At 44.7% G+C, this 14,146-nt stretch overlaps 1 protein-coding gene across 1 annotated transcript in view; it reads left to right on the top strand.

Annotated features, from left to right (window-relative positions):
- The window catches only part of ANAPC7 (anaphase promoting complex subunit 7), a 78,218-nt gene extending 71,618 nt beyond the window's left edge, over positions 1-6,600 (top strand). The window contains exon 11 of the mRNA XM_044275762.1: positions 5,664-6,600. Coding sequence (XP_044131697.1) covers positions 5,664-5,853 — 190 coding nt within the window. The 3' untranslated portion in view covers positions 5,854-6,600. The remainder of the gene's footprint in view (positions 1-5,663) is intronic.
- The last annotated feature ends 7,546 nt before the right edge of the window (positions 6,601-14,146 follow it).

The raw sequence follows: 14,146 nt of genomic DNA, 5'->3' as shown, positions 1-14,146 counted from the left end.
GTGCTTTCCTTAACGTTGAATCTGCGAAAATGCTTGTACATGCCCCCATCATCTCATAGAATGTGTCGGCAGATGAGAACCATTTGGCCCATCTAGTCTGCCAAATATACTGAATACTATGGATAGCCCCTGTCCCTATCTTATATGAAGGAAGGCCTTATGCCTATCCCATGCATGCTTAAACTCCTTCACTGTATTTGCAGCTCCCACTTCTGCAGGAAGGCTATCCCATGCATCCACTACTCTCTCAGTAAAGTAATACTTTCTGATATTACTTTTTAACCTTTGCCCCTCTAATTTAAAACGATGTCCTCTTGTAGCAGTTTTTCTTCTTTTAAATATTCTCTCCTATTTTACCTTGTTGATTCCCTTTATGTATTTAAAAGTCTCTATCATATCCTCTCTGTCTCGTCTTTCTTCCAAGCTATACGTGTTAAGGTCCTTTAATCTTTCCTGGTAAGTTTTATCCTGCAATCCATGTACTAGTTTAGTAGCTCTTCTCTGAACTGTCTCCAAAGTATAAATATCCTTCTGGAGATATGTTCTCCAGTACTGCGCACAATACTCCAAATGAGGTCTCACTAGTGCTCTGTAGAGCGGCATGAGCGCCTCCCTCTTCCTACTGGTAATTCTTCTCCCTATACACCCAAGCATTCTGCTAGCATTTCCTGCTGCTCTATGACACTGTCTGCCTAGCTTTTTAAGTCTTCTGAAATAATGATCCCTAAATCCCTTTCCTCAGATACTACTTCCTCAGACTACTGCAACATTCTCCTCTGTGGCCTTCCATCTAGCACTCTCGCACCCCTCTAATCTATCCTAAACTCTGCTACCCGACTAATCCACCTCTCACCCTATTACTCCTCTGCCTCTCCCCTCTGCCAATCCCTTCACTGGCTCCCCATTGCGCAGCGAATTCAGTTCAAAATACTAACAAATACATACAAGGCCGTCCACAACCTGCTCCTTTCCCGATACATCCCCACACGCAATCTCCGATCCTCACAAGACCTTCTCTCCTCTTATCACTTCCCACAATCGCCTCCAAGATTTCTCCCGTGCATCCCCCACACTCTGGAACTCGCTACCCCAACATATCAGACTCTCACCTACAGTGGAATCCTTCAAAAGAAACTGAAAAAACTCACGTCTTCAGACAAGCCTACAACCAGTGACCTTGCTGCCTCTATACGGCCATGACCAACTTCACCCTCACCTAATGTGTCCTTCTCCCATACCATGTAGATTGTAAGCCCTCACAGGCAGGGCCCTCTCTCCTTCTGTACTAGTTTGTAACTAGTCTTGTTTATGCTTAGTGCAATTGTTTATATTATGTATGTATACCCCTTTTCATATGTACAGCGCTATGGAATGAATGGCACTTTAATAATAAATAATAATCCACTGTGTTGAGGTAAATGGGAGCAGGACGGGCAGTACCCAGCTCCAACCACTACACAGTCCCGCGTCGGCGCTACAGTTAAAGTGTAACTGTCATGTTTTCGTCAAATAAAATCAATTTTAGCATATGTTATTGCTGTTGTAGCATTATGCATAAAGCAGTCTTTAGTTTCTTCACATACCACTGTTTTCCTTGAGGTTTTTACCTTAGTTTATGGCTGTTTTAACCTCTACAATAATGAGGATCTTCTCAAGATGCCTCCTCTTCCAGTTCTCTGAGGCAAAAACTGCCTTCCCATACACACTTGCTGTAGACAGCAGTTTTCTGTCAGCCAATCAGATTGTATTACTGAGACACACCTCCTCATTCTGCAAACATGCAGTTTGAAGGACCGCCCCTCTACCTTCTGTTTACACTAAAGGGAAGACAGACAAACCCTAGCAACAGTCTTTTAAAGGACCAATGGAAAAGGGACAGGGGATATTAATGAAGCTGTTTGACAATCATTGACAGACTAAGGCTACTTTCACACCTGCGTTCGATCGGATCCGTTCTGAACGGATCCGCTCATATTAATGCAGACGGTGGCTCCGTTCAGAACGGATCCGTCTGCATTATAACTTAGAAAATTTTTCTAAGTGTGAAAGTAGTCTGAGCGGATCCGTTCAGACTTTACATTGAAAGTCAATGGTGGACGGATCCGCTTGAAGATTGAGCCATATGGTGTCATCTTCAAGCGGATCCGTCCCCATTGACTTGCATTGTAAGTCGGAACGGATCCGCTCGCCTCCGCACGGCCAGGCGGACACCTGAACGCTGCTTGCAGCGTTCAGGTGTCCGCTCACTGAGCGGAGGCTGAGCGCTGGCAGACGGATGCATTCTCAGTGGATCCGCCTCCACTGAGAATGCATTAGGGCCAGACGGCTGCGTTCAGGGCCGCTTGTGAGCCCCTTCAAACGGAGCTCACGAGCTGACACCTGAACGCAGGTGTGAAAGGAGCCTAACTCAGGTATACATGCCTAGCTCTAATAAACTAGCAAATAAAAATAAAAATCTGACAGTTACACTTTAAACACCTGTTGAGCGGGGGTTTGGGGTATTGGACCTCCATTGATAAGAATTGATGAGACTGAGGATAAGACCTCAATTGTACATTCCTGGACAAACCCTTTAAAGGTTTACATTTTGTTACAGGGATATTTGATAATCATGTTACTTTCTTTAATGGACCCCCCCCCCCCCCCCTCCTCCTTATAAAATGGCGTAGCTTATGGTATTCTATGCAGCAACTAAGTATGTGAATGGAGCCTAATATACATTTTCTGTGCAGCATAAAGCTGTTTGTTGTTTATAGTGTTCATCACTGGAACTGAACAAGAGTAAGATAATGTCTATCCCTATGATTATATCCCTAGCTGTTTAACAGCTTTCTGTATAAGATCCACTTATATAGGAATCTCTTTATACAAACATTGTTCTCTGCAGTACTCTCTTCCGATGTTCCAGTTCACACAGGCAGGAGGGCATATTATGCCTTTAAGAAAAAAGCTGTAAAGTAATCAGGGTTAAAAAAAAAAAAAAAAAGTCGATTAGTATTTTCCTCCTCGTATAGTTTATAGCTAAAGGCGCTAGAAGAACTGTTGTAAACTAGCTTGCTTGTAAATGCCTTTTACCTTTCTTTGTACTTCTTTGTTCTTAGTTTTTTTTATGGGTTAAAATCTGTAGTTGGTGTATACATTTGTGCCAATGTCATAAAGAGCCAGTTGAAAAATGAAGGCGATGCTCAGACTATAGAGGTGGCCTGTTATAGCTCTTGGCTGTGCAGGGAATAGGCTTCCCTATGTAAACCTCACTGTAATGCAGCATCCTGCAGCAAAGTGTGGAGCATGTGCATTGCATAGCACGCTGCAGCAGAACACTTCTAGGAGACATCCACGTGTCATTTTATGGTTTTAATTTTTTTTTTTCAAAAAAATGAACAAAATGTAAATCTCCGTCACTTTGAGTTGTAGTGGAGACATTTGCACATTGAAAGAATATAGATGCAATATATGCAGCATCTGTGCAATGGTCCAGCTTATGATATGAAGAGTGTAAGAATATTCGCGTCTTGTTTTTGGTAATTATAGTGCGTTCATTCCAGGGCTATTGTGAGTTTGAGAAACCCAGTGCTTTTTGATGAATCCTAGTCTCAAGGACAAACAATGGTATACTACCATCGAGCTTTCATTTCTAAGGCTACTTTCACACTAGCGTTCGGGCGGATCCGTTCAGAACGGATCCGCCCATAATAATGCAGACGGAGGCTCCGTTCAGTACGGATCCGTCTGCATTATTTTAGCAAAAAAAAGCTAAGTGTGGAAATAGCCTGGGACGGATCCGTCCAGACTTTCAATGTAAAGTCAATGGGGGACGGATCCGCTTGAAGATTGAGCCACATTGTGGCATCTTCAAACGGATCCGTCCCCATTGACTTACATTGTAAGTCTGGACGGATCCGCACGCCTCCGCACGGCCAGGCGGACACCCGAACGCTGCAAGCAGCGTTCAGCTGTCCGCCTGTCCGTGCGGAGGCGAGCGGAGCGGAGGCTGAACGCCACCAGACTGATGCAGTCTGAGCGGATCCGCCTCCATTCAGACTGCATCAGGGGTGGACGGCTGCGTTCGGGTCCGCTCGTGAGCTCCTTCAAACGGAGCTCACGAACGGAATACCGAACGCTAGTGTGAAAGTAGCCTTAAAGGGGTTATCCCATGATTAATGTAAAAAGTGAAAATCGGAAAGCTCTTTCTAACAAAGCTAGAACCAGTCCTGTACCGCACATGGATATCTCCTCATTGCTCCAATTGCTAGATTTATTTCAAGCTGGCAGCTCAGGGGGTGTGCCCATTCTCAGGGGGCATGTACTGTCTGCAGCTGGTGGCAGTCATCTCTGTTCTATAGCCCAATACTTTGGGGGGGGGGGGGGGGGGGGGGGATTTATTAAGATTGGCATTCCCTATACCAGTCTTAAACAACAACAAAAAAACATACTCCGTAAAAATTGTGAAGTATCTTGGGAGATCCATGTGGCAAAATATGAAATCTGCACTGCAAAGAGCTGGTGTACATTTCTGGTTTAAAGTACGCCAGTTTTCTAGCATAAGTATTGCTAAATGTATTGGTCTGTGTAGGCTCCTCCTGCTGAGCCACTTTAAAAAAAATAAATGCTGAGCAAGAAGGGGAAAGTCAGAAATTTTTGCATAAACCCAGACTTGCCAAAAGTTTTTCCTTCCATGCATTAAAGGGCCTCTGTCACCCCACTAAGCTGTGTGTTTTTTTTTTTTGTTGTTTACTTATAATCCCTACACTGCGATTTGTGCCTACATAATCTAATTAATCATTTTGGTCCAGTAGACGTTTGTTTAAAACGTGCTTTTAAAATATGCAAATTACCTTGCTACCAGCAAGTAGGGCGGCTACTTGCTGGTAGCAGCCGCATTCTCCGATCCTAAAGACGCCCCCTCCGCATGTTGATTGACAGGGCCAGGGAACGGGATCGTCCTCTGGCTTGCCCTGTCTACTATCAAGAACTCGCGCCTGCGCAGTAACGGTATTTAGTCGGCACAGGCGCACTGAGAGGCGGCCGCTTGCTCTGCCTCTCCATCCTCAATGCGCCTGCGCCGATGACGTCACATCTACACCCGGCGCAGGCGCATTGAGGATGGAGCAGCCGCCTCTCAGTGCGCCTGCGCCGATTGAACACGGGTACGGCGCAGGCGCGAGATTTTTAATGCAAACAGGGCCAGCAGAGAACGTTCCCTGGCCCTGTCAATCAACATGCTGAGGGGGCGTCTTTAGGATCGGAGGATGCGGCTGCTACCAGCAAGTAGCCGCCCTACTTGCTGGTAGCAAGGTAATTTGCATATTTAAAAGCACGTTTTAAACAAAATCTACTGGACCAAAATGATTAATTAGATTATGTAGGCACAAATCGCAGTGTAGGGATTATAAGTAAACAAATAAAGAAAAAAAGGTTTAGTGGGGTGACAGAAGCCCTTTAATTAATTCCCCCCTTTATCTACAAAATCCCAGAAATTTGACAAGCTTGCCTGCTAGAATAACGGTACACTATGATAATCCATAAACCTAAGTCTGTACATATAATTTATAGACTTTTTGTTTATAAGACCTCCAAGGAGAAGAAGAAACTGTTGCATGAATGATATGTCTCCTTTAAGATTTTGCTATACACAGCACATGACTGATTTTGTTTTTTCTTAGTCTGGATCCAAATGATCAGAAGTCACTCGAGGGAATGCAAAAAATGGAGAAGGAAGAGAGTCCAACAGATGCTACTCAAGACGAAGATGTGGATGACATGGAGGGTAGTGGAGAAGAAGGAGACTTGGAAGGAAGTGACAGTGAGGCAGCCCAGTGGGCAGATCAAGAGCAGTGGTTTGGGATGCAGTGAGTTGGTACAATAAATGGATGTATGTGTCCTCCAATTTTTTTTTTTTAGGACCTACAATCCATATCCAAGCAAGATGATGCAGGAGCCATATGGAGTCAGACTGGTCAACTTTAGAATGTCTTGTTATGTAGAAAGTACAGTTTTCATTTCTGCATAGACAGATGTAATAGTTACTGGGGCGGTTGCATTATAATGGGTAGGATTTCTTTTTCTCATTTTTATGGGTTGAATGATCTGGATGCAGAACCCCTTCACCTGGCTTATAAAACTGATTTGAGAAGAAAATATGCATTTATTGTTTTGTTCTCCCCCCCCCCCCCCCCCCCCCCCCCAAAAAAAGTATATATTTTGACAGTGTCTGCATTTGGTGATAAGAGTTGTGGCTCTCCATGGCATCATGTCTACGTAACGATGAGGTAGATGATTTTAAGATCTCTGATCTGTATATAGCAGCCTGGGTGGATTGATGCTTTTTACATATTGATCTGTCTCCTCCTTAAAATGTAAGCATGCATCTTTTTTTTTTTTTTTTTTTGTTTATTTGCGTATCCTTGAGTTTTTAAAATTCAGTGTCTTTGTGTATGTACGTAGCATATGAATATTTTTGCTTGTACATTTTCACGTGAGATACATGTTGGTGTATTAGGAATAGAATTAAAAAGAACAAGGACTGTGCAGTTGTATACAATGTATACCAGACATGTACACCAGAAAGTTGCTTTTCTATACAATAAAAAACAACCTTTTTATGTGAGTTTTTATTGACGTATCCATTATGACGATTTGTGAATAACTGTTCTATAAACTTTTCTGTAAGATTTTCAGGAACTTAAATCGGGGTATTCTGGGATGTTAATATTGATGGTTTATCTTCAGGATAGACCGTCCATATCTAATTGGCAGTGGACCGGTGCGACCCCTTGCACCCCTGCCGCTCTTCTGTTCTTGTGTAGTTTCGGTGTTGGAATTATTCTGGAACAGCTGACTGTCGGGTGCATGGCATATTCAAAGCAGTGAATTAAAATAAATAGATTCTGTAATTTAGGATAACTACATAAGCTGTGGATTTGTATTCAGAAAATCTGCACCAAAACTACTTAAAAAAAAAAATGCACATAAATGCCCACTTTTTATTGTGGATTTTCTGTTTAACAATTGAAGTTTATGGGGAAAATCCCTCTACATAAGATGCAGAATCGCACAAACAATTGACATGCTGGACTTCAAAATGCTCACGACAGGTCAGTTTCCACACTTACAAAATAAGCTGGAACTGTATTCTTTGCTAATATGTTATACGATGGGAATTCCTCTTTCTATCTGCCTACCTTAGTTTATGTCCTGAAATAAATGTTCTTCTCTCTTCACTGCCCTTCCTGAAAACTGTAAATTCTTCAAGAGGTTGTAAGGTGATCATGATCTAGCTTACCATGATGCCAGGCACACTCTAGAGGGGGTGGGGGAGCTTGCTGAGCTTGTGAGTATGCCAGCTTTAAGGCTGCAGTGAGGCTCGATGGACTTGGCAGCCAGCTTATTAGCATATTGGGCACAAACATTTTGCAACATTTCGAGAAAAACAGCTTCCTTCGGATGATGTTCTAGAGTCAAATTAAGATTTCACTCTAGAACATCATCCGAAGGAAGCTGTTTTTCTCTATCTGCATCTGAATAGTGTCAATAATAGAATTATGACGACTTCCTGATGACTACCCTAAGAAACTATGCAGGGATTGCATTGCTAAAATTGTCCGGGAGGAACAACCGTCCCTCATGGACGAGATTAAGTCCATGATGCAGGAAGAGATTAAATCCTCTTTCGCGACTTTTTCCTCTCTTCAAAGAGAGAAACCTGTGGAGCGGCCCTGTCCTGTGGTCTCGGAGCCCCCCGCTAAACGCCACAAATCGGACGATGATGTTTCATCCGACTCTGAGGTTTATGGGGGTTCAGCTTCCTCCTCTAAACATATGGAGGATGAAGACAAGCTCTCTGAGCGGGATTTTTCTGAGAACAGAAGGAAATTTTATTTCTCCTCGGAGGATATGCCCGAGCTCTTAAAAGCCGTCAGAGCTACGATGGGAGTAGAGGAGGTGCCTTCTACGCCATCAGTACAGGATGAAATGTTTGGTGGTCTCAGGGTAAAGAAGTCCAGAGTCTTCCCCATTAACGACAACATCAAAGGGATGATTTTGGATGAATGGGCAGATCCGGAGAAGCGGCTAGGTGTCGCCAGATCTTTCCAAAACCGGCTTCTCTTTGATCAGGAAGAAGCTAAAACATTTAATACCATCCCTAAGATTGACGCCCAGATAGCTAGGGTCAATAAGAAAACCAGCCTACCATTTGAGGATGCTTCTCGGCTCAGAGATCCACTGGATAGAAAGGCCGACGGCCTGCTGAAAAGATCCTGGGAAGCGGCTATGTTCACACTTAAATCGAACATAGCAGCCACATCAGTCGCTAGATCTATGTTCATCTGGCTCTCTGAGTTAGAGAATAGGGCCTCCAATGATTCCTCAACAAATGAGATTGTGAGCGCCATTCCCCTGTTAAAATCCGCTACAGCTTTTTTGGCAGACGCCTCTGCGGAGTCGGTACGGTTTTCAGCAAAGGATGCTGGTCTGTCCAATGCAGCTCGCCGGGCCTTGTGGGTGAAGTGCTGGTCGGGGGACAAAGTATCAAAGTCCAGATTATGTGGTATCCCTTTTTCTGGAGAGTATATCTTCGGACCTGAACTAGAGAAAATCCTAGAAAGGGCCTCCGATAAAAAGAAGGGCTTTCCAGAGGAAAAGGTCTATAAAAGGAAGTATCCCTTTCGTGCCCCTTCCAACCAAGGTAGTCAATACACTGGTAAAGGCAAGTCAGGCCGTTTCAGTTACCCCAAGGGGGGAGAGGTAGGGCTCCCGCTTCTGTCCCCCAAAAAGGAAATGGAAACCAATGACATTGGGGTGGGGGGGAGATTGAGGATGTTTTTTCCCCGCTGGGAGGAAATATCCTCAAACTCCTGGGCTCTGAGGATTATAAGGTCGGGTTACAGAATACAGTTCTCGGATTCTCCCCCAAAGAGGTTTCTAGTCACCAAGGTGGCAATCCCAGACTCCAATCATCCCATTTACGTGGGCATCCGGGAATTACTCGCAAAAGGGGTAGTGATGGAAGTACCTCAATCCGAAAGGGGAGGGGGTTTCTATTCAAACCTCTTCCTAGTGAAGAAGGTGGAGGGTTCCTACCGCACTATAATAAACTTAAAGCGCCTGAACAGATACATCACCTACCAGAAATTCAGGATGGAGACCCTAAGATCTATAGTCCCTTTGCTCCAGAGCAATTCAGTAATGTGCTCGGTCGATCTGACCGACGCCTACTATCATGTACCAATACATCCCAGCTCTCAGCGGTTCTTAAGGTTCGCGGTCAGAGACCATCAGGGCAAGATTCTTCATTACCAATTCACCTCTCTCCCCTTCGGCATATCTTCAGTCCCTCGAGTTTTTACAAAGCTAATGATTGAGGTAGTGGCTTATCTAAGAAAGAAAGGTCTGACTGTTTTTCCGTACTTAGACGACTTCCTGATTTCAAACAGCTCCGCTCATCTCCTGCTGAGAGATCTAAGTTTCTTCCGTCAGACCCTAGAGGGTCTGGGTTGGTTGATCAACATAAAAAAATCTCAGTTGGATCCGACAACAAAGATCCAGTTCCTGGGGGTTATTCTGGATTCCCAGAAACGGATAACCTGCTTACCTCAGAGCAAGATACAGGACATCCAGAGGAAGATCTCCATCTTCAAATCAAGGAATCTCTATTCCATCAGAGACTCAATGAGTCTACTGGGGATCCTCACATCCTGCATTCCGTCCGTTCAGTGGTGTCAGATCCACTTTCGAACCCTACAGATGTGGATCCTCAGGGTTTGGGACAGAAGAGAATCTTCCTTAGACCAAAAGGTGATCATCCCTCAAAGAGTAAAGACCTCCCTTCTTTGGTGGAAGGACAAGCTAAAAATCTCCAAGGGGGGTGCAGTGGTCAAGGAATCCCTATGCCCAGATCACCACAGACGCAAGCCAGTACGGTTGGGGAGCAAAGGTCGGAGAAGCTTATTACCAGGGAGTCTGGCCCAAATCTTTCAGCCTTCAGTCATCAAATCTCCGAGAATTGATGGCAGTCTGGAAAACTCTAAAGCAGGCAAAGATTCATCTTCAGGGCCATCATGTAAGATTCCTGTCAGACAATACGACAGTGATAAGATATTTAAACCAGGGGGCGTGGTCTGGCTGCCGAGGCGCGCGGATGTAGTGTGCTGCAGCTCCGGAGTTAGCACTGTAATCAGCGACAAAAACAGCGACGATACCCATGGTGAACACACCGAAACTGAACAGACGAGGTACCGAACACTCCCTGAGCATGACCGGGAGAAAGAAAAAGGCGCAGAAACACCTGCAACTGACGAAGTTTTACTTCACTCGAGAGGCAGGAAGATTCCAAGATGGCGCCGGAGAAGAGAGCGCCGCAGACAGTGACAAGGAGGAAGACGCTCGATCAACCAGCCACCCAGACCCTGTGGAGGAACTAACCACACCGAAGCCCCAGAGACCTGCAATCGGAATCAAAGATTCACACATCGGGCAAGAAGGAGCTTGTGGCACAGCAGCGGCCAGCCGTTCACAAAGAGGAGACGCGACAACGGAAGCAGCGGAATCTCCGCACTCCACTCCTCTGAAAGGCTCTCCCGAGGCAGGAATTGCCACCGCAGGTACTTTGGGATCTAATGGGGACTTGCAGACTGCAGGAGAGGCAGAATTTTTAGCACAGCACTGTCGCTAACGTTGCCCTGACAGACACTGCCATGAGGGACATGCTGCTAATACAGAGACGCTCTCTTCTGCATGATATGCGTCTGATAGTGGCTCCCATGAGAAGAGAGGTGGAGGAGTTAGGGGCCAGAACTGACCATCTGGAACGCAAATTCGGGGAGTTTGCAGGCTCCCATAACGACCTCATAGATGCTCACTATGCCTTGGAGGCGGAGGTGGAAGCTTTAAAAAGCAAAATGGCGGATCTAGAGGATCGTAGCAGACGCAACAACATAAAGCTAAGGGGCATCCCAGAGAGCGTGGTGGCTAAAGATATTCCTCTATACGTTAAAGAGCTGATTAAGTGCGTTCTACCTCACTGCAAGGAGGGGGATTTAGAGATTGACCGGGCACACAGAGTGCCGCGTCCCAGATATATGGATGAATCTGTGCCTAGGGATGTTCTTGCGAGAGTTCATTTTTATACTGTAAAGGAGCAGCTGATGTCTTCCGCCAGAAAAAATGGTGGTCTACCTGCACCGTACCACAAAATCTCTCTATATGCGGATCTATCGGCCACCACGCTTAGGCAAAGAAGGGCCCTGATACCCATCACATCGGCTCTACAAAAAGCCAAAATCCAGTATAGGTGGGGGTTCCCAGTGCGCCTTCTAATCCTTCATATGGGAGAACTGTTTATCATTAAAACAATAGAGGAAGGGAAGAAAGTTCTGCAGAGCTGGGACATTCCTATTGATCCGCAGACAGAGCAACGCCGGGGGCACCCTGAAAAAATCCGGAAAGATTGGGACACTGTCAATTGATGAGAATCACCGGAGGGTGGTTTAACCTTCAGTGCTACTGACCGGAGTGGTGATTCGCCGAACAGGCTTTCACCGAGGCTTCAGACGGGACTTTGATACCCCAAGTTATTTGGGTTCACGGGGAGCCTATTGGTTCTCACGGATGCACCTATAGGTTATGTTCTTGTTTACATGTTATTATTATTATTCTTATTCTTTTCTTTTTTCAGCAATACTGTGGGAAAATACGTCCATGATTGGGGGTAAACCTTTGCCTAAATTATGTTCCACCATCTTCTTGATATGGCTGCAGGCGCGCTGGCTGGGAGGCGTCTTGCACCTTCTTTACAGTTTAATGTGCGACTTTCATACCTTGCGTTTTACACTGCTTTACTATGGTAATATCTTTTGCAAGTATCAATGTTAATGGTCTAAATAGCCCAATGCGCAGATCACATATGTGGAGGGAAGTCAAATCCCTTAATTGTGATGTATTAGGACTGCAAGAAACCCATTTATTAGAGAAAGATGCCCATAGATTACAAAATATCCAGTTCCCCCATATCTTTCAAGCACATGCTAACTCCAAAACAAAGGGAGTGATGATAGCTATCAGAAATACCCTGGCATTCACATTGCTGGAACACATAAGTGACATAGCAGGGAGATATGTAATGCTGATTTGCACTTTGAACAACTCCCCCTTCACTCTGGTATCAATATACGCACCTAATAAAGGCCAGACTAGATTTGTAAAAAAGGTGTTGAAAATAGTCAACAAGAAAAAAAAGGGGGCAACTACTGATATTTGGGGACTTCAATCTGACCATAGACCCTGAAATGGATTCGACATCTTCTTCTCGTAGATCAGTTCAGTCCTTAAGTGATGCTATATGGAAGGCGGAGTTGTTTGACGTATGGCGTATTAAACATCCTGCGGATAGAGAGTTTACGTTCCATTCAGGGGTACATAATGTATATTCTCGTATAGATATGTTTTGGGGGGACAGGACGACATTATCTAAAGTGACAGAGGCGGAGATAGGGCAGATTAAATGGTCTGATCATGCTGCTATTACACTGAAACTGTCAGAAGTTGACAACTATTCCCCAAAATATCTTTGGAGGAGCAATCCCATATTACTGTCTTGTCCACAGCATGGTCAGCGCATTGAATCAGACCTGAAAGAATTCTTCCTTCTTAACAAACTGGATACTACTAACCCAATGATGTTGTGGAACGCCCATAAGGCGTGTATTAGAGGGTCATTCATACAACAAGGGGCAGTGAGAAAACGGAAACTAGAGGAGAAAATGTCACAATTGCTCACGGAATTAAAAGTAGTGGAAAATAGGAACAAAGAGGACCCTTCACCCCCCAATGCAGAAGCACTAAAACGAATCAGGCAAGATCTAAGGAATCATATGCTAGATTCTTACAAAAAGGGTCTTAGGCAAACTAAAGCACGATACTATTCTCAGGGGAATAAGGCGGGGAAGCTTCTGGCAGCTAGCCTGAAGGCAAAAAGAACAAAGAGTAGGATACATTACCTTCTACACCCCAAAACGCAAACCAAATTGTACTCCCCACAGGACATAGCAGATGGCTTCCAGTCATATTACCATGACTTATACAACCTGAGGAACTCCATACCTACTTCTCCTAACTTGGATGATATGGTGAGTAAATATCTTAGTTCACTGAATTTACCTACCTTAACTGATACTCAGCTCCAAGTTCTTAATGCCCCAATAACAGAGGAGGAGATTGTGAAAGTGATTAAGTCTTTGCCCCAGGATAAAGCTCCCGGCCCAGACGGCTTTGCAAGCCATTACTATAAAAAGTTTGTGCATATACTGAGCCCTTTCCTGAAAGATTTTTGCCAGCACGCCTTATCCTTTGGGAATTTCCCTAAGGAAAACTTACAAGCAATTATTATTACTTTACCTAAACCAGGCAAACCTGCGGACAGACCGCAAAATTTCAGACCCATATCACTACTGAACCAGGACGTTAAAATTTATGCTAAGCTCCTGGCCCTTAGGATAGCTAACATACTCCCTTCCATAATACATGAGGACCAGACAGGTTTTGTTCCAGCCCGCCAGTCCTACTTTAATACTAGAAGAATGCTGGGCATATTCCATCAAGTCAAACAGCAGAATAGCCCCCTGTTGGTGTTGGCCTTGGATGCCGAGAAGGCATTTGACCGAATCAGGTGGTCGTTTGCCTTCTCGGTGCTCTCGGCTATGGGGTTTAGCGGCCCCATCATGTCCGCAATTGGGGCCCTTTACAGCGATCCCACGGCCAGTGTATATGTTAATGGAGCACTGTCAAAAACATTCGAGCTGACCAATGGTACTAGACAGGGCTGCCCATTGTCTCCACTGATTTTCATTATAGCAATGGAACCACTGGCCCAGGCAATTAGATTAGACCCATTAATTTCAGGGGTAAAAATTGGAGGGCAAGAGCATGTGATTTCGCTTTACGCTGATGATGTACTGTTGTCACTATCTAGCCCAGAAAAGTCATTGGCAGCGGTTATGACCCAAATAGAAATATATGGCAATCTTTCATACTATCACCTCAATTCCTCTAAAACACAAGCTCTGCCGCTCAGCGTCCCGGACACTCTAACTTGGTCCTTCAAGGAAAAGTGGGATTTTGATTGGTGCACAGATAGTATCCAATATCTAGG

This window comes from Bufo gargarizans, chromosome 1, assembly GCF_014858855.1.
Source record: "Bufo gargarizans isolate SCDJY-AF-19 chromosome 1, ASM1485885v1, whole genome shotgun sequence".
NCBI lineage: Eukaryota > Metazoa > Chordata > Amphibia > Anura > Bufonidae > Bufo > Bufo gargarizans.
Note: the sequence above shows the minus strand (reverse complement) of the source record. Positions and strands in the feature narration are given on the sequence as shown.